Consider the following 16,429-nt stretch of genomic DNA (forward strand, 5'->3'; position numbering starts at 1 on the left):
GTAAACTATCTGTGGAATTAGTAATAATTAAAACTGGCATCATTCAAGTATGGTAAATTTATGGGTTAACTCATGGAAGCTTAAAATATTTGTGGGATATCCCTGATTTTTTTAAATTTGACCTTATAAAGGACAACCGTAGAGACAGGGATTGGACCTGTCATGTCATGGATAAAGAGAACCACCAGGTAAGGAAACTTCCTCTATCTCTTCATTTATCAAAAGGCATTGATGCATTATTTCAAATGAGACAATGTTTGTAAAAAGTGATTAGTACAGCACCTGGCATACAGAAGGAGATATGCAAATGCTTATTCCCTTCCTCTACCTTCATCCTCTGTGGAGTCCTCTAAGATATGCCCATTAAATATTCTTGTTCCCATTTCACACATGAAAAAACTGTAACATGGAAAAGTTTAGCAATTTGCTCAAGGTCATGAAAATAATTAGAGGGTAAACTGAGGCTAAAATCCATGCCAGTCTTCTGAAGACCATTCTTTTCACTGGATGATGATGCCATCCTCATCCTATCCTGCTCTAGGAGGATTCCTACGAATAGGTAATGTTATGTGACTTGCCCAGGGTTACACAGCAAATAATTATCAGAGACCAGATTTCAAGCCAGGCTTTCCTCTCTCCAATTCCAGGCTCCTATCCACTATACAGGCTGTCTCTGGTAACATGTATACAGTTATCTATAATACAAATAGGACAGTGTATGAACCTTAAAACACAATGTGCATGGGTACAATTATTAGGGAGAAGGAAGGGAGTTGGTCCTGTGATTTCACTGGGATAAGAAACTCCCAGATGAGAACATTCCCTCTATCTAGGCAGTATGGCATGTTCTCTGTACCTTTTAGTCTAGGAAATTGGTCGAGAGCACTGAAAAGTTTAGAGACTCACTCTTCAAGGTCACACTGCCAGAATGTATCAGATGCAAGACTTGAACCCAAGACTTCCTGGCTCCAAGGTCAGCTCTTTATCCACTATTCCACACTGCCTCTCAGTGTTATTATTACTATTATATTCATGAGAGCTATTCCGAGATAAGCATCTCTGCCTGGTGCCTGCCCGATACTGCTGTTACCTGTGTTATAAAAGATGGTCGATTCAATAGTGCAGTTTTTGAAGAAAGTCCCAGGAGACACCACATCTTCAAAATAACATTCATCAAAGAGGGAAGACTCAAAGATTACATTCTTGAATTTCATCTTATAGAACCTGAAAAAAAGGCATCAATTACAATTATTCACACAGTGAAAACGGAGCCTTGAGATTCTAATAGAAAGAAGACAACAGTCTAAGTGTGTGCTGAGGACTCTGCAGGATTAAAGACACTTTGACACCATAGTCAATCCAAATCAGTCTCAAAAGCATTTATTTAGCACCTGCCATGGACAGAGAACACTACACTTAGGTGGTAGAGTATACATTAAACTCCTGTAAGATAATGTTTGCCCTTTGATTTCATGAAGGCTGGAACTTTCCCCACCTTTGCATACCACAACAGCCTAGAGTAGAGGTGTCCAAGGATCACCACCTGAACCAAATTCAAATGGAATTGGCAAATGTTTAACAAAATAAATAAAATACAATATAGATAATGTTAATTCATGGTTTTCTAAGTCAATATTCAGCCTGTAGGAATATGTCTCTATTTAAGAACACTGCAAGGGGAGAGTTGCCAGATCGCTGATGTTATGTGACTTGCCCAAGGTCACACAGCAAATAAGTATCAGAGACCAGATTTCAATCCAGGATTTCCTGCCTCCAACTCCAACCCGCTATCCACTACACTAGGATGTCTCTGACAACATGTATGCAGTTATCTATGATACAGACAGAACATAAATGTTTGTGAGAGGTTCAGAGTGATACAATACAAAGTTCCCACGCTTTATCTATGTGGGTCAGTATGACTGTATGTAAGATTTGCATATTTTATCTCTTCTTTTTAGTTTTCTATTTGCTTATTCATCAGAAAGAATTGTGCCGTGACTCATGGCTCAAAGAGTTTGAATCACTAACACTGAAATAAAGGTTCACCCCAGAACCTCATCATCATCAGGAGGTGATCCATGATGCTTGAAGGTTGTAATGGGACAAGCTCTGGAAGAGGTGATAGCCTAGATGGGTCTATTATTCAAATCACAGTCTAGGTCCACTCCTTATCCCCCTCAAAGGAGAGTTCACAAAGTCACTCTCAAGTCAGAGACAACTCCTCAGATAAGTAAGTCATCCCTCTGCTGTTAAATGACAGGTCTCAGATCCACATGAATTTGCAAGCCCAAGGTATTTTACTCTAGAATTCTATTGCTTAACTTGCTCAACCTCCCTCTTTAACAAAGAAATAAAGCAGTCATGGGACACTTAGTGATCTCCTACTGTTCTGCCAAAGGCAAATGGTATAGAAGAGCCATAAATCACAGAAGTAAACAATAAGTACACAGGTCTTGAAATATTCCTCCGAGTGAGTTATAAAAAGCTTCAGATATATGGGAGAAACGAAAAGAGGCAGGCCTATGGGACACATTCTAGAACTTTCAAATTCAAGATAATTTCTGTAATGTGTTGGTAAACTTTATAAACAAGCACAGCTTCCCTCATCCCCAATTACTAATCTCTCTACTGAGCTAATCTTTATTTAAAAGAGCTTAGGAGTAAAGAGGAAAATCAGCAGTAGGAAATTTTCAGTTAAAAAAAAAGAAAGGGTCACTGTGATGTACAAACAGTAGGTATTCTTGAGACCACATCAAGAGCTGTATTGCTCTGACTGTTCCTCAAGCCAAGAGCACCTAACCCTTACTAGGGAATCAGGTTTGGGTTCAAGCACACCCATTCATATCTGTCCTACCCCTGTGTGGCCTGAAAAAAAAAAAAAGTTTTGGAGTTCCACCTTCAGCCCTGGCCAAGTTACCCAAGTAACTAAGTTTATAACAAAAGCTATGTCTTTACTGACTCTATAATAGTAGGAAGGAGGTAGTAGGTATCTACACCATATCTGACCACCACAGCTCTGTGCCTCAGGTCAGCTCCTCCCATAGAGTTAAAAAGACAAAAAAAATGTGACCTATCTCCAGGCATCTAGAAATGATTTTAAAGTCAGAGATGCCTGGAATGGCAGTAAATTTGCCTTGCCTTCCTTATTGATGAGCTAGTAGCATCAAGAAGCTTTCAGAGGACCTTGTCCACAGCAGGTCACCAAAAGATGGAGGTCCCAGATGGAGGAGCTTTGGTCTGCTTCCAAGTCCATGTGTTTATGCTGTAAGGAGGAGTTAGATCACAAGCTTGGACTTCTGGCTAACTTCATCTGGATCTACTGGTGCCATTACTTGAACATCAGTTGGAAACACCATTATATTTCCAATACTCTTTTGCCCACTCACAAGGAATGACTGTAGAGAGCTAACCAAACTGAACTGTGTCTTCACTGGAATGACTGGTTTGGGAGCCCACTGTTTCAAGGTTGCATGGGTGTAAGAGACGTGCAGGGGCAGCTGAAGGGTTAATGTCCCATAATATATTATTATGTTGCTTTCACTTTTTCTATACAAAGACACACCATATATACAATATCGAAGCATGTCAGTAGGTTCATATACAGAACCAATTCCATTTTGACAGTCATGTGAGGCCAGGGCAATATAGAAGATTGGTAATCTTGAAATGGATATTCCCTGTAGTGATGCAGAGTATAACTGATCCAAGCTTTGTACCTAGTACATATTTATTGTTTGATTTTTTTTGTCTCAAATTCCATCTTATTTTCCTAACTCTACCACCTACCTCCAAAGAAGGGTTGTCAAATTCTTCATGTGAAGCATAACTATAATAGAAGAATAGGACAGTACAGGATAGAAATTTCTACCCATCCCACAAAAGTTACCAAAATAAAACTAGGTGGGAAAGTAGGACAGCAAGGTGGTACAATGACCATTGGACTTGAAGATCAGATGATCTGAGTTCAAGTCACACATCAGCCACTTACTAGCTATGCAACCCAGAGCAAGTCATTTAACTTTCCTTTGCTTCATTTTTCTCACCTGTAAAATGAAAGGGTTGGACCTCAATGGCCTCTAAGGTCCCTTCCAGCTCTAAACCTATAATCCTACAATACTTCTTAAAGGACTAGGAAAGTCTGTGGTTGAAGTAAATTGAAGCCAGAGCATTTATTAAAGAACTCAAAACATAATTCCAGGCTCTTTGATGAATGTAGGCAGACCCACTAATCTCCTTCCTCTTACATTTTGAGAAGCCTTAGGGGCCAATGTATGCATAATTTAAGTTCTCATTTCAAAAGAGGAAGTTAAGGAAAATATTAGATGACTTTGGTTAGGCTTCATAATTAATAATAATAATATTTATACAATTCTATAAGATTTACAAAGATTTACTTAATAAATCTTATCTCATTTTATCTTCACAACAACTCTAGGAGGTGGGTGCTATTATTGTCATCCCTATTTTACAGATGAGGAAGGTGAGGCAGATTGAGGTTAAATGACTTACCCAAGGTCAGAAGGCTAGTGTCTGGAGTATACTTGAACTTGGATCTTCCTGATTCCAGGTTCAGCCCTCTAGGCACTGTACAACCTCACTACAAACTGCAAAGGTTCAGTGGCAACTGGGAGTTATAGTCAATTTCTTCTTCTAGAGTGACAGAACAGCCCTACCTGATTTAGCAAAAGGATGATAGTGATATATGAATTTGAGATTCTTCATATAGAGCTTTTCATAAATCACTAATTGTGAATGCCTTGACTTTTGATATGATACTACAGATACTGACTGAGCTAGAATGATGGTTTTATTGTCACCTTTCTAAGCATTATGAGACTTTCTCATGGAAAACCTGATAATACTAGTCCAGTAGCTTCCCATTCATTTAGTGCTATGGATTGTGTAGGTAACAGGGCTGGGAGCACTGAGCTGAAATAACTGGTTCTTTGGTACCATGTTTTCTGTGTGAATTTTGTTGAATTGAATTCATTCATTGATTCTCCTTCCAACTGAGAGTTGTCCCCCTCCCTCCAAAAAAGCTCTCCATCACATTTACTTTATACATATGCTGTACATAACTTCTATGAATACATGCTGCTTCCTCCAATAGAATGTAAGCTCTTGGAGGACAGACATTGTTTTATTTTTGTCTTTGTGTCTGGTCTTTGTATATTGTCTTTGTTCTTGTATAAATGCTTGTTGATTAACTAAGTGAACTCTCATTTTAGTTTGGGGGAGAAGGATGGTCCATAACTATGCTTTTATCTAAGAAGGGAAATTACAGTGTAGAAACTCCTTCCATCAACGGAGATTGGCAGCTTGTCTATAGTACATGATCAATATGTAAATCGATTAACATTAGTTAATTGCCTGTCATTTACCAAACATTGTGCTAAGCTAGGATGTGTTAGGGGCAGGAATTGAACTCAGAGGGGACAAAAATTAAAATGGAGGCCTTATCTGGAAGACTCTTAATCAGACCGTCTATTCATTTTTTTCCCCAACCCATTTTCCTCATTCAACAAATATTCACTGAACTTCTTAAGTATTTGGCCTTATGCTAAAAGATCTGTAGGATACAAAGATGGATAAAAACTCTCCCTGACTTCCAAGAACTCATAATTTAGTTAGTTCAAATGAGGCAGTAAGTAACAAATGCCTTAAGCATGGCACAAAGTGCTATGAAGGCTGAAAAGAGAGTGAGACCACTTTTGGCCTGAGAGGGACCAGGAAATTCTTCACAAAAAAACCTGGAATGTTAACTGTGTTTTCAAGGTTCGTAAGATTTTAAGATAGTGATGGGAGTGGAGAAATGGTTCCTCTTTTCTTTACAGTATGGGCTTAACTTAGTGAAGTCTCTCAATGTTTAAACATTATCTTGACCTATCCTTATATTATCCTTTCTGTTCCGAAGTAATTCCTAACCCAATGGACTAGACTTTCAGGGCCCAGAAAAAAGAAGAAACCTCTTTCTGCTAAAGTGGTGTTTGGTTTCCATGAAGAAACTTGAGAGAGTCATTTCTGAAACCTTAGATTAAGGTTTCAATTTCAATTTCTACCCTTGTTCTCATCTCTCTTATCAAATCTTGGGAAATTACTGTACCATACATTTCTCCTTTTTGGTTCCTTGGTCCTTGGAACTGAACAGTTTAGGTTTTAAAGGGGATTTCCTAAATGAGACATTCTGGCAATGGAATTTTCCTTTAAAAAGAGAAGAGTTTTTTTTTTTAATATACTAATCATGCAAGCATATTTAATCTATATACATGCCAATAAGATTCAAAGTGCTAAAACATTTTGTAAGGAAGCAGAGAAACATTTGATTCTTAAGAATTGGATTGGAGGAATTCAAAGCAAGGTCTTTCCCACTGAAGACCACCAGATGTCAGTGTGATCTAAGGAAAGAGATCTCTTTCCTTATTTGGGCTAATTAACTGATTCGTTGCTCGTACCAATTCATCCATCATACTCCTGGGAGGGCTGCTAGAAAAACTCCTAAAGCAAGAAAGCCCTGAATAGGAAAAGTCAAAGAGACTGGAAAGGAGTGAGTCAATTAATAGAATTCACTTTTCATATAAAGTTTAGTCTTGGAATCCACTAGTTTACATGTTGTGGTAAGATCACAAAGGGATTTCATCATTCAAGTCAAGGTTAACGTTTTATAGCCCAAACCACCCAGAAAAAAAGTGACCTATGATAGAAAGATGTGTATCACACTAAATCCTTGAAATAATATTGTCCTTGGGGTCAATGCCATCAGACCAGATTATGGGGGAAATTGCCCAAGTGAGGTCTCTTGCTTTTTTAATTACTAGTACTATTGAAAAAGGTCTAATTCATCCCAATGAATCTCTGCTCCAAAACCAATAGTATCGTAACAAGTATCCACGTAAATTGCACACATGTTCATGGTGGTTGTGGCTTATTCCTTTTTGGAGGTTCACAGAACATTACAATTAGAAAGGACCTTGGAGATTATCTAGTCTAACTCTGTCCTTTTACAGTTGAGGAAATTAAAGCCCCAAAAGGTTACATGACTTACTGAAAATCACATGGCTACTCGTGGCAGAGGTAGATTTAGAATGTGAACTCCCATACCAAAATCCATGATACATGGACAGTGTTGAAGCATTTCTACTGTAGTGATGCCTCATTTATCCAGCATCATCAGGGAATGATGTTTTACACATAGGGGAATTTTTCAATTGACCAAAACCGTGTTCAATGCAAATCTTTCTAAAAGGTATTCTCATAGTGTTCTCTCTTAAAAACAGAATATAATGAACACAAATTTAATTCCCTTGTTGATTCAGTATCATCACGTGTATATAAATTATTACATTGTCCTATAATACAGTCCTATAACACTATCTCATAATAACCTTGAAGGTTATTGAAATATGTTGGGATACTATACTATACAACAGCTGTTTTTTGAGTACTCATATCTGCTTCACATAGTTTATCTATCTCATTTCCTGTCAGGCTATTAACTGTCTTGCTGTGTGCCTGTCTCTAGAACCAACACAACATACCCCATATCCATTATCATCAGCTAAGAACTGATAAGTCAGATATTGTCCATTAGAATTTCATGTAAAAGTAAAAAGGTTTTAACTGAGGGCTTCTCCAATAAACCAAATGAATATGTGTGGACTTTTTAAACATTTACTTAATATCCAGACATATATCTGATGCCTAACAAATCAAATGCTCATTATACTACTATTTTAATTGTTTGAGGAGATCTTTTACTTGTTTTCAGGTTCTCAGCTAGGATATAGGTAATTGAGGCTTCTGAGGAATTGGCCACTAAATAAGTGAAATGTTTCTATACCACCATTAAAGAAAATCCACCACCACTCCCATAACATCACATTTCGAAACGAAATTAATATACCAAGAATTGGGTAAACGTTTAAAGTTTCAGATCTCTCAAAAGAAATTCAATGACTGAAATGAAGCGTCTTTCCAAGAACTGTCTCCCATTTAGCTCTAAATAAATATCTTACAGAGTGGATAGCTGAAGTTGGCCAAAGTTCCAAAGAAATTTGGTTATATAAATAAGGATGACATTTAAAATGACCTGAAACTGAAAAATAAATAAGAATCAACAATAAACTGTCATGTCTTTATTCAGTCTGAACTGAGAAGTTTATGGAATCCTCTTAGATTAATCTAGTAGAGAAAATAATAATATACTCTCTGAGAGTCTCAATTAAATTGAACCATTTACCTAATTGAATATATCTCCAATATACACAGCAAGATATAATGAGAAGAGAGTAGGCAGCAGTCAGGAAGACCTTGGTTCAAATCCTGCCTCAGGCTGATTACATAAGCCTGAGCAAATATTTTCATTCCTCAGGATCTCCAGACAGTTCTTTAAGACAACACATAGCAGAACAGATGCCAATCTGCTTCAGTGGTAGGAATGTTATCCCTATGAGTTCCCTATGCCAGAGAAATCCATGTCCAATTTTTTAAAATAGATTTTTATACATACATACATGCATACATACATACATACATACATACATATATACATATATATATATATACATAAAATCACCAGCGGTAGTCTCTTGAATTCAGAATTATACAGTTATCATGGGTACACAGGTAAGTAATGAAGGCTACTATAAATCCAGGAGATCCCAGGACTAGACTTCTCATATTCTAATAATTCAACCGGAAAAATCTCAGAGCAAATATTATTATTTCCACGACTAGCAAAGGTATAGAAATCCCACCGTTCAGCATGAATAAAGGCCTAAAACAGTACATCAGAGTAAATATGCAGTTTCTGATATATTATACGGTGCCTCTCCCACCATACCCCACCCTCAATTTGCCATCCTTCTCTCTCTAAGAAAGAGTTGTTTTCTACCCTTCCACTCTGACATGAGGGAAGCCCAAGTTCGTTCACTTACTTATCATTGAAGAACCTCCCATGTTCATGCACCTGGTTTTCCAGTGTAAAGTTGAATGTGACATGTTCCAAATGCTCATGTTTAAAGATCTTCTCCTTGGCCCTATAAGCTTCATCTTGAAAATGGCGAATCATGTCCGGGAACCAAACTATTAGACCATAGTAACTGTAGCAAAAAAGGGCAGAACATCAGAGTATCCAGACTCAGTCTGCCTTTTGAGTCATCCTCCTTTCTTCCCCCTCTCTCCCTCCCTCCTTCTTCCCTCCATCCCTCCTCCCCTCCCCTCTTCCTTCTCTCCTTTTGTCCTCTCTTCGCCTCCCTTCTTTTCTCTCTGTGTCTCTGTCTCCCTCTCTCTCTATGTGTGTGTATATATATATATATGTGTGTGTGTGTGTGTGTGTGTGTGTGTGTACACACACACACACACACACATATACAGAGACAGACAGACATATATATGTGTGTGTGTATACACACACACACACACACACACACACACACATTTTGCTTTCTGTCTGTTTCACAGTTGAGTTTTCTAGGTAACCTTGGTGATATTTAAAGCTATTCTCTCAGATTAGTACATGGTGAGCCCTTTAAGTGGTTTAATCTGTAGCCTATTGAACACAGTTTGTCTCCTTAAGAGACATATAAGATTGTGACTCTGCTTAAGTTCAAATTTTTGACATTGAAGGAAACATGGGATTATGATTTTTGCAACGCTCATGCATGTTATAAGTTTAAGTCCTCTAGCTTATAGCCACTAAAGCTGATTCAGATTGATTTGGCACAAGCAGCAGAGACTGGGATGAGAGAGAACAATGATATATCAGATTCAACTGTGAAATTTACCTCTGTGGGTTTTATGACAATACTCTTCCTCCACCATTTTGGTCTAGCAGTACTAATGCCAAGGTCACATTTGTGTCTATATGTAGGACTAAAGACTTGATAAGAAGACCCAGCAAATGCCCCTTTTCTCTGTCCTGTAGGCTACCATGCAGATGGCTGCCAGCACACTGAACAGACCAATCTTCCTGGAGTTTTCACAAAAGCAAATCCACAGGAGAGGATAGCCTAATAGGGCTAATAGATGATAGGAGAGACCAGAGACACTCTGAACTCATGCTGCTTAATTAAAATAAACAAGTTTAGAAAGCCATTTCTTTGTAACATAGTCTAAAGTATGAGTACATTCTAGATTCCTATATGATACTGTTAATAAATTATTCATGCATTGGTTAGGACAAGGACAAACTTACTTACCTCAGAGCTATTGTAAACCAAACCACAGCCAGAATCAGTGTATTCATTCTGTACGGACCCATCACACAGTATAAGGCATTGTCCCAGACCTACAAACCCATATCAAAGAGTGGTTACTAATGAAAGGATCTCATTGACTTTAAAGGCCTGATTTCTGACTTTTTACTTCCAAAGAGTACAGGGGATCTTTTGAAAATCATAGGTAGGACCCTGAAGGTAAAATAATTCATTTTGAATCCTCAGGTGGTATACATTTCCTGTCCATGAACATCCCTGATAAATAGCAGCCCAGTATCTTCAGTCCAGTGAAAATAAAGAGAGTCCAAAAATACAATGTAAAGCACATGGAGCCAAACTTTCAAGGGACAAGTAAACAAGGCACCCAGAGACCTCAAGTAGTCAGGTTGCAGTTTCCTCCATGTGGGTACCAGGTTCAGCCAAGAATAGCTTTTTCATGCAGAAGGATCTCTTCTAGATTTCATTTACATGCTTCCTTTCTTACAGACACTTGTAGGGGCTACGGTTGCATCTGAGTCACATTAGCTGATGCATAAGGAGATGGAAATTTAGAGATCATCAACCTCCTCATTTTACAGATGAAGAAACTGGGACATACTTAAATAATTTGCCCAGGGCTATATAACCAGTTATTATCTGCCAAGTCTCCTAACACATACCAACACACCCAGGCATTGTCTCGCATAAGTAAGAATAAGTAAGGGGCCTTCTGGACTTGAGCCAGTGTCTTTATTCATTCACCTCCTGGAGGCTGTAAATCCCTTCAAAGCCATCCTCCCATCAGAGAATCAATAATTCATATTCATACCTGTTTAAAAGTAGTAGTGAATCTGACCAGCCAGCGCTGGTACCAAGTCCCCGTTGAGCTTTGAATTTCAATGAACTCATCCATTTGCTTGGGGGTTTTGATGTGGGAAACCTGAAAGGAGGGGGAAAAAAATCCAAGCTGAAGAATATAAGATCAAAGTGATGTTTTCCCCAATTTTACTCCTTAACCAAAAACTATGGCTTTGAAATTATCTCTAGATGTCTTGTAAGAAAAGGTCAGGTCAATGAAACCATATATCATTTCCTAGCTGATGGATCACTTTATATTTCTCTATGACAATTTTCATCCTAATATAGTAGATCAATGGAAAAGTAAGATCAAAGAGTTAAAGCTGGAAGCAATGCGAGACTTATTTAGCTCAACCCATTCACAATTCAGATGAGGAAACTGAGACCCTGAAAGGTTAAATGGCTTCCCTATAGACCTACAGGTAGGAAACTTCAAAGATAATGGTCCAGAGTCTCTTATTCTGAATCCACTATTCTTTTTCACTAAACCTGGCTGCTCTACTGGTAGAATAAAATGTGACTAAGTTTAGATTATTCTCTGTTTTAAGACCATTTCTAGAAAAGGATGAATAGTCCTAACAACACCCTTCACAGACATGATCTTTGTAACAGTACTAGGACACAGGCATTATTCATCGTATTTTGCAAATGAAAAGACTGAGAACGAAGACCACCTAGCTGATCACTGGCAAAGCTGAGATTAGAATCCAGATCTCCTAACACACAGTTCAATGCTCTTTCTTTTATGTCACACTGCATCATGTGCATAGAGTAAAGATGTCCTTCCTAATGAGGTTGGAAGCATCCACAATGTAGATATGTCCTTTACAATAAGAAAAAAAAAAGGCAGGGGTAGCAATCATGATCTCAAAGTAAAAACAAAAACAGACCTAAGTAAAAGAAATTGGTAAACTACATTTTTGATAAAAAGGTACCATAGACAATAAAGTAATATTTAAAAAATTTTATGGCAAGTTTCTCTCATAAAGGCCTCTTTTCTCAGATATATAAGGAACTGAGTCAAATGAAAAATGAGTCATTCTCCAACTGATAATTGTCAAGGGATATGAACAGGTAGTTTTCAGAAGAAGAAATCAAAACTATCTCTAGGCATATAAAAATGTTCTAAATTATTATTAATTAGGGAAATGCAAATTAAAATAACTCTAAGGTACCACTCCACATCTATCAGAAATGGAAAATACTGGAAGGAATAAAGGAAAATGTGTACACTAATGAATTGTCAGTGGAACTGTGAACTGGTCCAACCGTTCTAGAGAACAATTTGGAGCTATGCCCAAATGGCTATGAATCTGTGAATAGCCTTTGACCCAGCATAACCAACACTAGGTCTGTACCTCAATGACATGAAAGAAAAAAGAAAAGAACTGAAATGTACAAAAATATTAGTACTAACTCTTTTTGTGGCAGTAAAGAATTGGAAATGGTGAGGATGCCCATCCATTGGGGAATGGCTAAACAAATTGTGTCATATGATTATGATGGAGTATTATTGTGTTATAAGAAATGACCAGGGGAATGGTTTCAGAAAACATCGAAAGACTTTATATGAACTGATGCAAAGTGAAGTTAGCAGAAGAAGGAGGTTATTGTATATAATAATAATAATTCTGTAATGAAGATCAACTGTGAAATACTTAGCTACTCTGATGATTATAATAATCCAAGACAATTACAAAGCACTAATAATGAAAATGAAAAATGCTGTATACCTCCATGTAACCAAACTGATCAACTCTGGGTGCAAATTGAAGTATAGTTTTCTCACTTTATTTTTCTTGCTTTTTTTTGCAATATTGCTAATATAGAAATATATTTTGCATGATTTTGCATGCATAATTGATAATATATTGCATGCTATCAGAGGGTGAGGAAAGGTAGGGTGGGAGCAAGAAAATTCAGAACCTTTTTAAGAAAAAGAAAAAATGAATGATGCTAGTCCTCATATAAAGAGTATCACATTTGCCATTAAAATATTGAAGCATAAAAGTTAATCCCACAAGAAGGATATCATCTTTTGAAATATGAGTATTCCTAATACTGCAAAGGGTTGTCAAAGGACAACAAATAGCCTAGAACTCTTTTAAAACAAGATAAGTCCATTTGTATTGCTTTAAGAATAATTTTTCCTAAAAACTTAAATGATCATCTACTTAGCAAATAACAGTTGCATGTTTAGCACTGTATATTAGAATGAGACATAAATAAATCAAAGTCACCATTGCCTTCCTCAAAGAACTCATTTCTAAGTGAGAAAACTCAAATACATAGATATCAAAAAATTCAGGGTAATTTCATAAAGTGTCAGAAAGTGGGAAAATTTTATGATCCAGATTGGAAGAGAAAGTCCCAAAGGTGCAGAAGATAGTAGAATGGTGCATGTGATCAGATATCACCTCTTAGAGGAGGTGAGTTTTGAAGTAGAAGTTGTTGAAATCAATGGAAACTGGTCATTGAGGGGGGAAAATAGAAGGCATTGTTTGGGTGGATTGCTTGTTGGGGAAGTCCATTATTTTAATGCATAGAACACCTGTTTTAAAAGAGTCATAGCTGGCTTCCTGAAGGCAGCTGCATACTTACTGTGAATACTTTCTCAGGTGCCCCCTTGGCCCGCATATTGGTGTCATGCACATGCTTGAGGATCATCCAGGCTTCATCATGCTTACCCATCTGGAAAAGTCAAGGGAAGGATTATTACAAATCAACTATTAACTGTCACATTCTCCATTCATCTTGCACTCGTTTAACTATCTTGGGAGATTGTCTCTCAAATTATGAAGGAAAAACCCTTCTAAGTGATGATGATGTTTGGTACCTTCCAGGCTTTATTTTCTTTTCATCAGTCATTGAGACTCACTCAAGTCTTTATGAAGTTTCCCTTTTAATATCATCTGTAAAATGGGAATGAAGTTTTAATGATGCACGCAAGTTCAAATCTCCTCATTGCATGGTGATCAAACATGGTTCACAAAGCTTATGTCAGAGGAATGAGAACCCTGTGATTTCCTAACAAGCAGGAAAAGCTTTGAGTATAAGTCCAATGGCAAATGTATATCTGTCATCAGCCTAGCTAAATGTCAAGAGATTTATTATCAGAAGGTTGACTACCAGGTGATGAGCTTTTGTTCTTTTGGGGTTTTTTTCACCATAGCAACTCATAAAGACTGTCTAGATCTAGGAAGACTACATATAACAGATATTTGTTAAATTGTTATGATCTGTACCAGTGGAAAGAATACTGAAAACCATAAAGTAACCTATGTTTTTAGCAATGAAATTAGCTGTGAAGTACAAATGTCAAACACTATTATCACTATTCACTATGAATTAATTTCTTTTAATAATGATAATCCATTGGATATTTCTTTAATTCCTTCTGTGATTGTCTTTTGCTGTAAGGTTTTCTAGCCTTTTAAGTGTTACTCTTTTTTCTTTCTTCTTTTACCTATCATCCATCAAGTCACTAGTGTCAGATCCAAGTCAGACATCGGGACTTAAGCATCCAGAAAGTTTTTACCACAAGGGCCATGTGAAATCATCAAAAGTCCCCTATGTCTATAGTTCCATACTATGCCTTCCATACTATCATTGATCCTATATTCTGGATTTCTTTCCTTAGATCCCTCTTAGAACATTACTCTCCTCTCATTGGAACCCCTAGTTCCCTGAATTGTTAATTCTCCTGTTTTGTGCTTTACAGCAAAGCAGCAGACATGATTGCTCTAAGTGTCTTTTTTCACCCACAATGTGACAAGCACCAGAAATAGGAGAGATGGTCCATTCACTCAGCACTGCTGTAGCTTGCTCTTTGGTGCCTTCTGCTGTCTTTGGCTTAGTAAATAAAAAATCTCATTTATTCTTTGATTTCCTCCTGGTCCCTAAAAAATTGAATAGTTCTAGAGGCTCCCTTGAGTTTTGACAGCAAAAATAGAAGGCTGGTGAAGCTAATTGAAGGGAGGGGTGTGATAGAAGGGAGGGCAGATTGGGGAAAGGGATGTTCAGAATGCATGGTATCTGGGGGTGAGGGTAGGGGAAGGATGGGGAGAAAATTTGGAACTCAAAATCTTGTGGAAATGAAAGTTGAAAACTAAAAATAGGTCAATTTTTTAAAAAAATTTTTAAAAAAGAAGTAAAGCACTAGAAGAGAAAAACATTTGAAAATACAGTCATTAAAAATTAGGAACCAGCCCAAACTTAAGGATGTGGGTGTTTTATCAGACTCTAGGAAGTAAAGGAAATAAAAGATATAGGCTTCTGAAAGCGTGAAAACACAGCCAAGTCCAGTCTTGTGGTTGATTGCTTTTTGAATTCACCATGAAATATTATTTTGGAACATGCTAACTTACCTCCAATAGAAAACGTGGGCTCTCTGGCATGAATTTCAGGGCAACCATAGATGCCATGCATGGGAGAGCACAGACAATCACAAACACCCTCCAGCTGTGGAAATGATAGTTGGTTCCCATGCTGAAGCCCCAACCTGTAATGAAGCACCAGGATACATTTCTCTCTGGATTAGCTCCCCTGCTGAAGAAACTATGCTTACAAGGTAATTAAATTATTATGTTAGCAAATACACTGGAACTTCGACACAAATGTGTAATGTCTCCACTATGGTGATCCCTTGGAGAAACAATAAATTTATTCCGACAATGTTCTCATTTCTTAAAATATTTGGGGGAACAACGTTTTAGAAGTTGCCATAAGAGATCCTTTAAAAAATATCTTTGGTGTAGTGGATGGGGAATGTCATCTCTGTCCCTTGAAGATATACTTGATTTTTTAAATAACAAACAAAAGTCATTCAAAGTCACTTCTAGTGGAAAGTGTAATCTACTGGATGAAGCTAGGTAACATTTGGGAGGGGGCTCAAAAATGAAGTATAACTATGAAGTACAAAGACTGTTTTTCTTGTGTGGCTTATTCTCCAGCACAGAAGGTAGTTGCCAAAGACATGTTTCAAAGGCATTTTGATTAGCATGAGACATTGGAAAGAGTTCTGGGCTAGGAAGCAGATACACGGGCTCCAATCCAACCTCTGTCTCTGATCTGCTGAGTGACTTTGAGAAGTTCACATTAGACTTTGCATCTTGGCTTCCTCCTCCATGAAATGAGGAGGATGGACTAGATGATGCTACAGATCTTGTCTGACCCTAAGAATCTATATATGGATGGAGGCATCCTATGAGGAAAAGTACAAGGCAGCTAAGTGGTGCAGTGGCTTTACAAGGCATGCAATCAGGAAAACTCAGGTTCATATCCTGCCTCAGACACACAAGCACTGTGACCCTGGGCAAGACACATAACCTCTCTCAGACTCAGTTTATCTGTAAAATGTGGATAATAAAAACACT

At 37.6% G+C, this 16,429-nt stretch overlaps 1 protein-coding gene across 5 annotated transcripts in view; it reads right to left on the reverse strand.

Annotated features, from left to right (window-relative positions):
- Positions 1 to 16,429, reverse strand: part of SV2B (synaptic vesicle glycoprotein 2B) — a 174,610-nt gene that overhangs the window by 17,614 nt on the left and 140,567 nt on the right. For all 5 annotated transcript variants that reach the window (XM_072617506.1, XM_072617535.1, XM_072617517.1 and 2 more), the window contains 6 exons: positions 15,422 to 15,555; positions 13,656 to 13,745; positions 11,026 to 11,136; positions 10,200 to 10,288; positions 8,937 to 9,101; positions 1,091 to 1,224 (listed from right to left, as the gene is read on the reverse strand). In XM_072617506.1, the coding sequence (XP_072473607.1) occupies positions 1,091 to 1,224; positions 8,937 to 9,101; positions 10,200 to 10,288; positions 11,026 to 11,136; positions 13,656 to 13,745; positions 15,422 to 15,555 (723 nt within the window). The remainder of the gene's footprint in view (positions 1 to 1,090; positions 1,225 to 8,936; positions 9,102 to 10,199; positions 10,289 to 11,025; positions 11,137 to 13,655; positions 13,746 to 15,421; positions 15,556 to 16,429) is intronic.

This window comes from Notamacropus eugenii, chromosome 1, assembly GCF_028372415.1.
Source record: "Notamacropus eugenii isolate mMacEug1 chromosome 1, mMacEug1.pri_v2, whole genome shotgun sequence".
In the NCBI taxonomy this organism is placed as follows: domain Eukaryota; kingdom Metazoa; phylum Chordata; class Mammalia; order Diprotodontia; family Macropodidae; genus Notamacropus; species Notamacropus eugenii.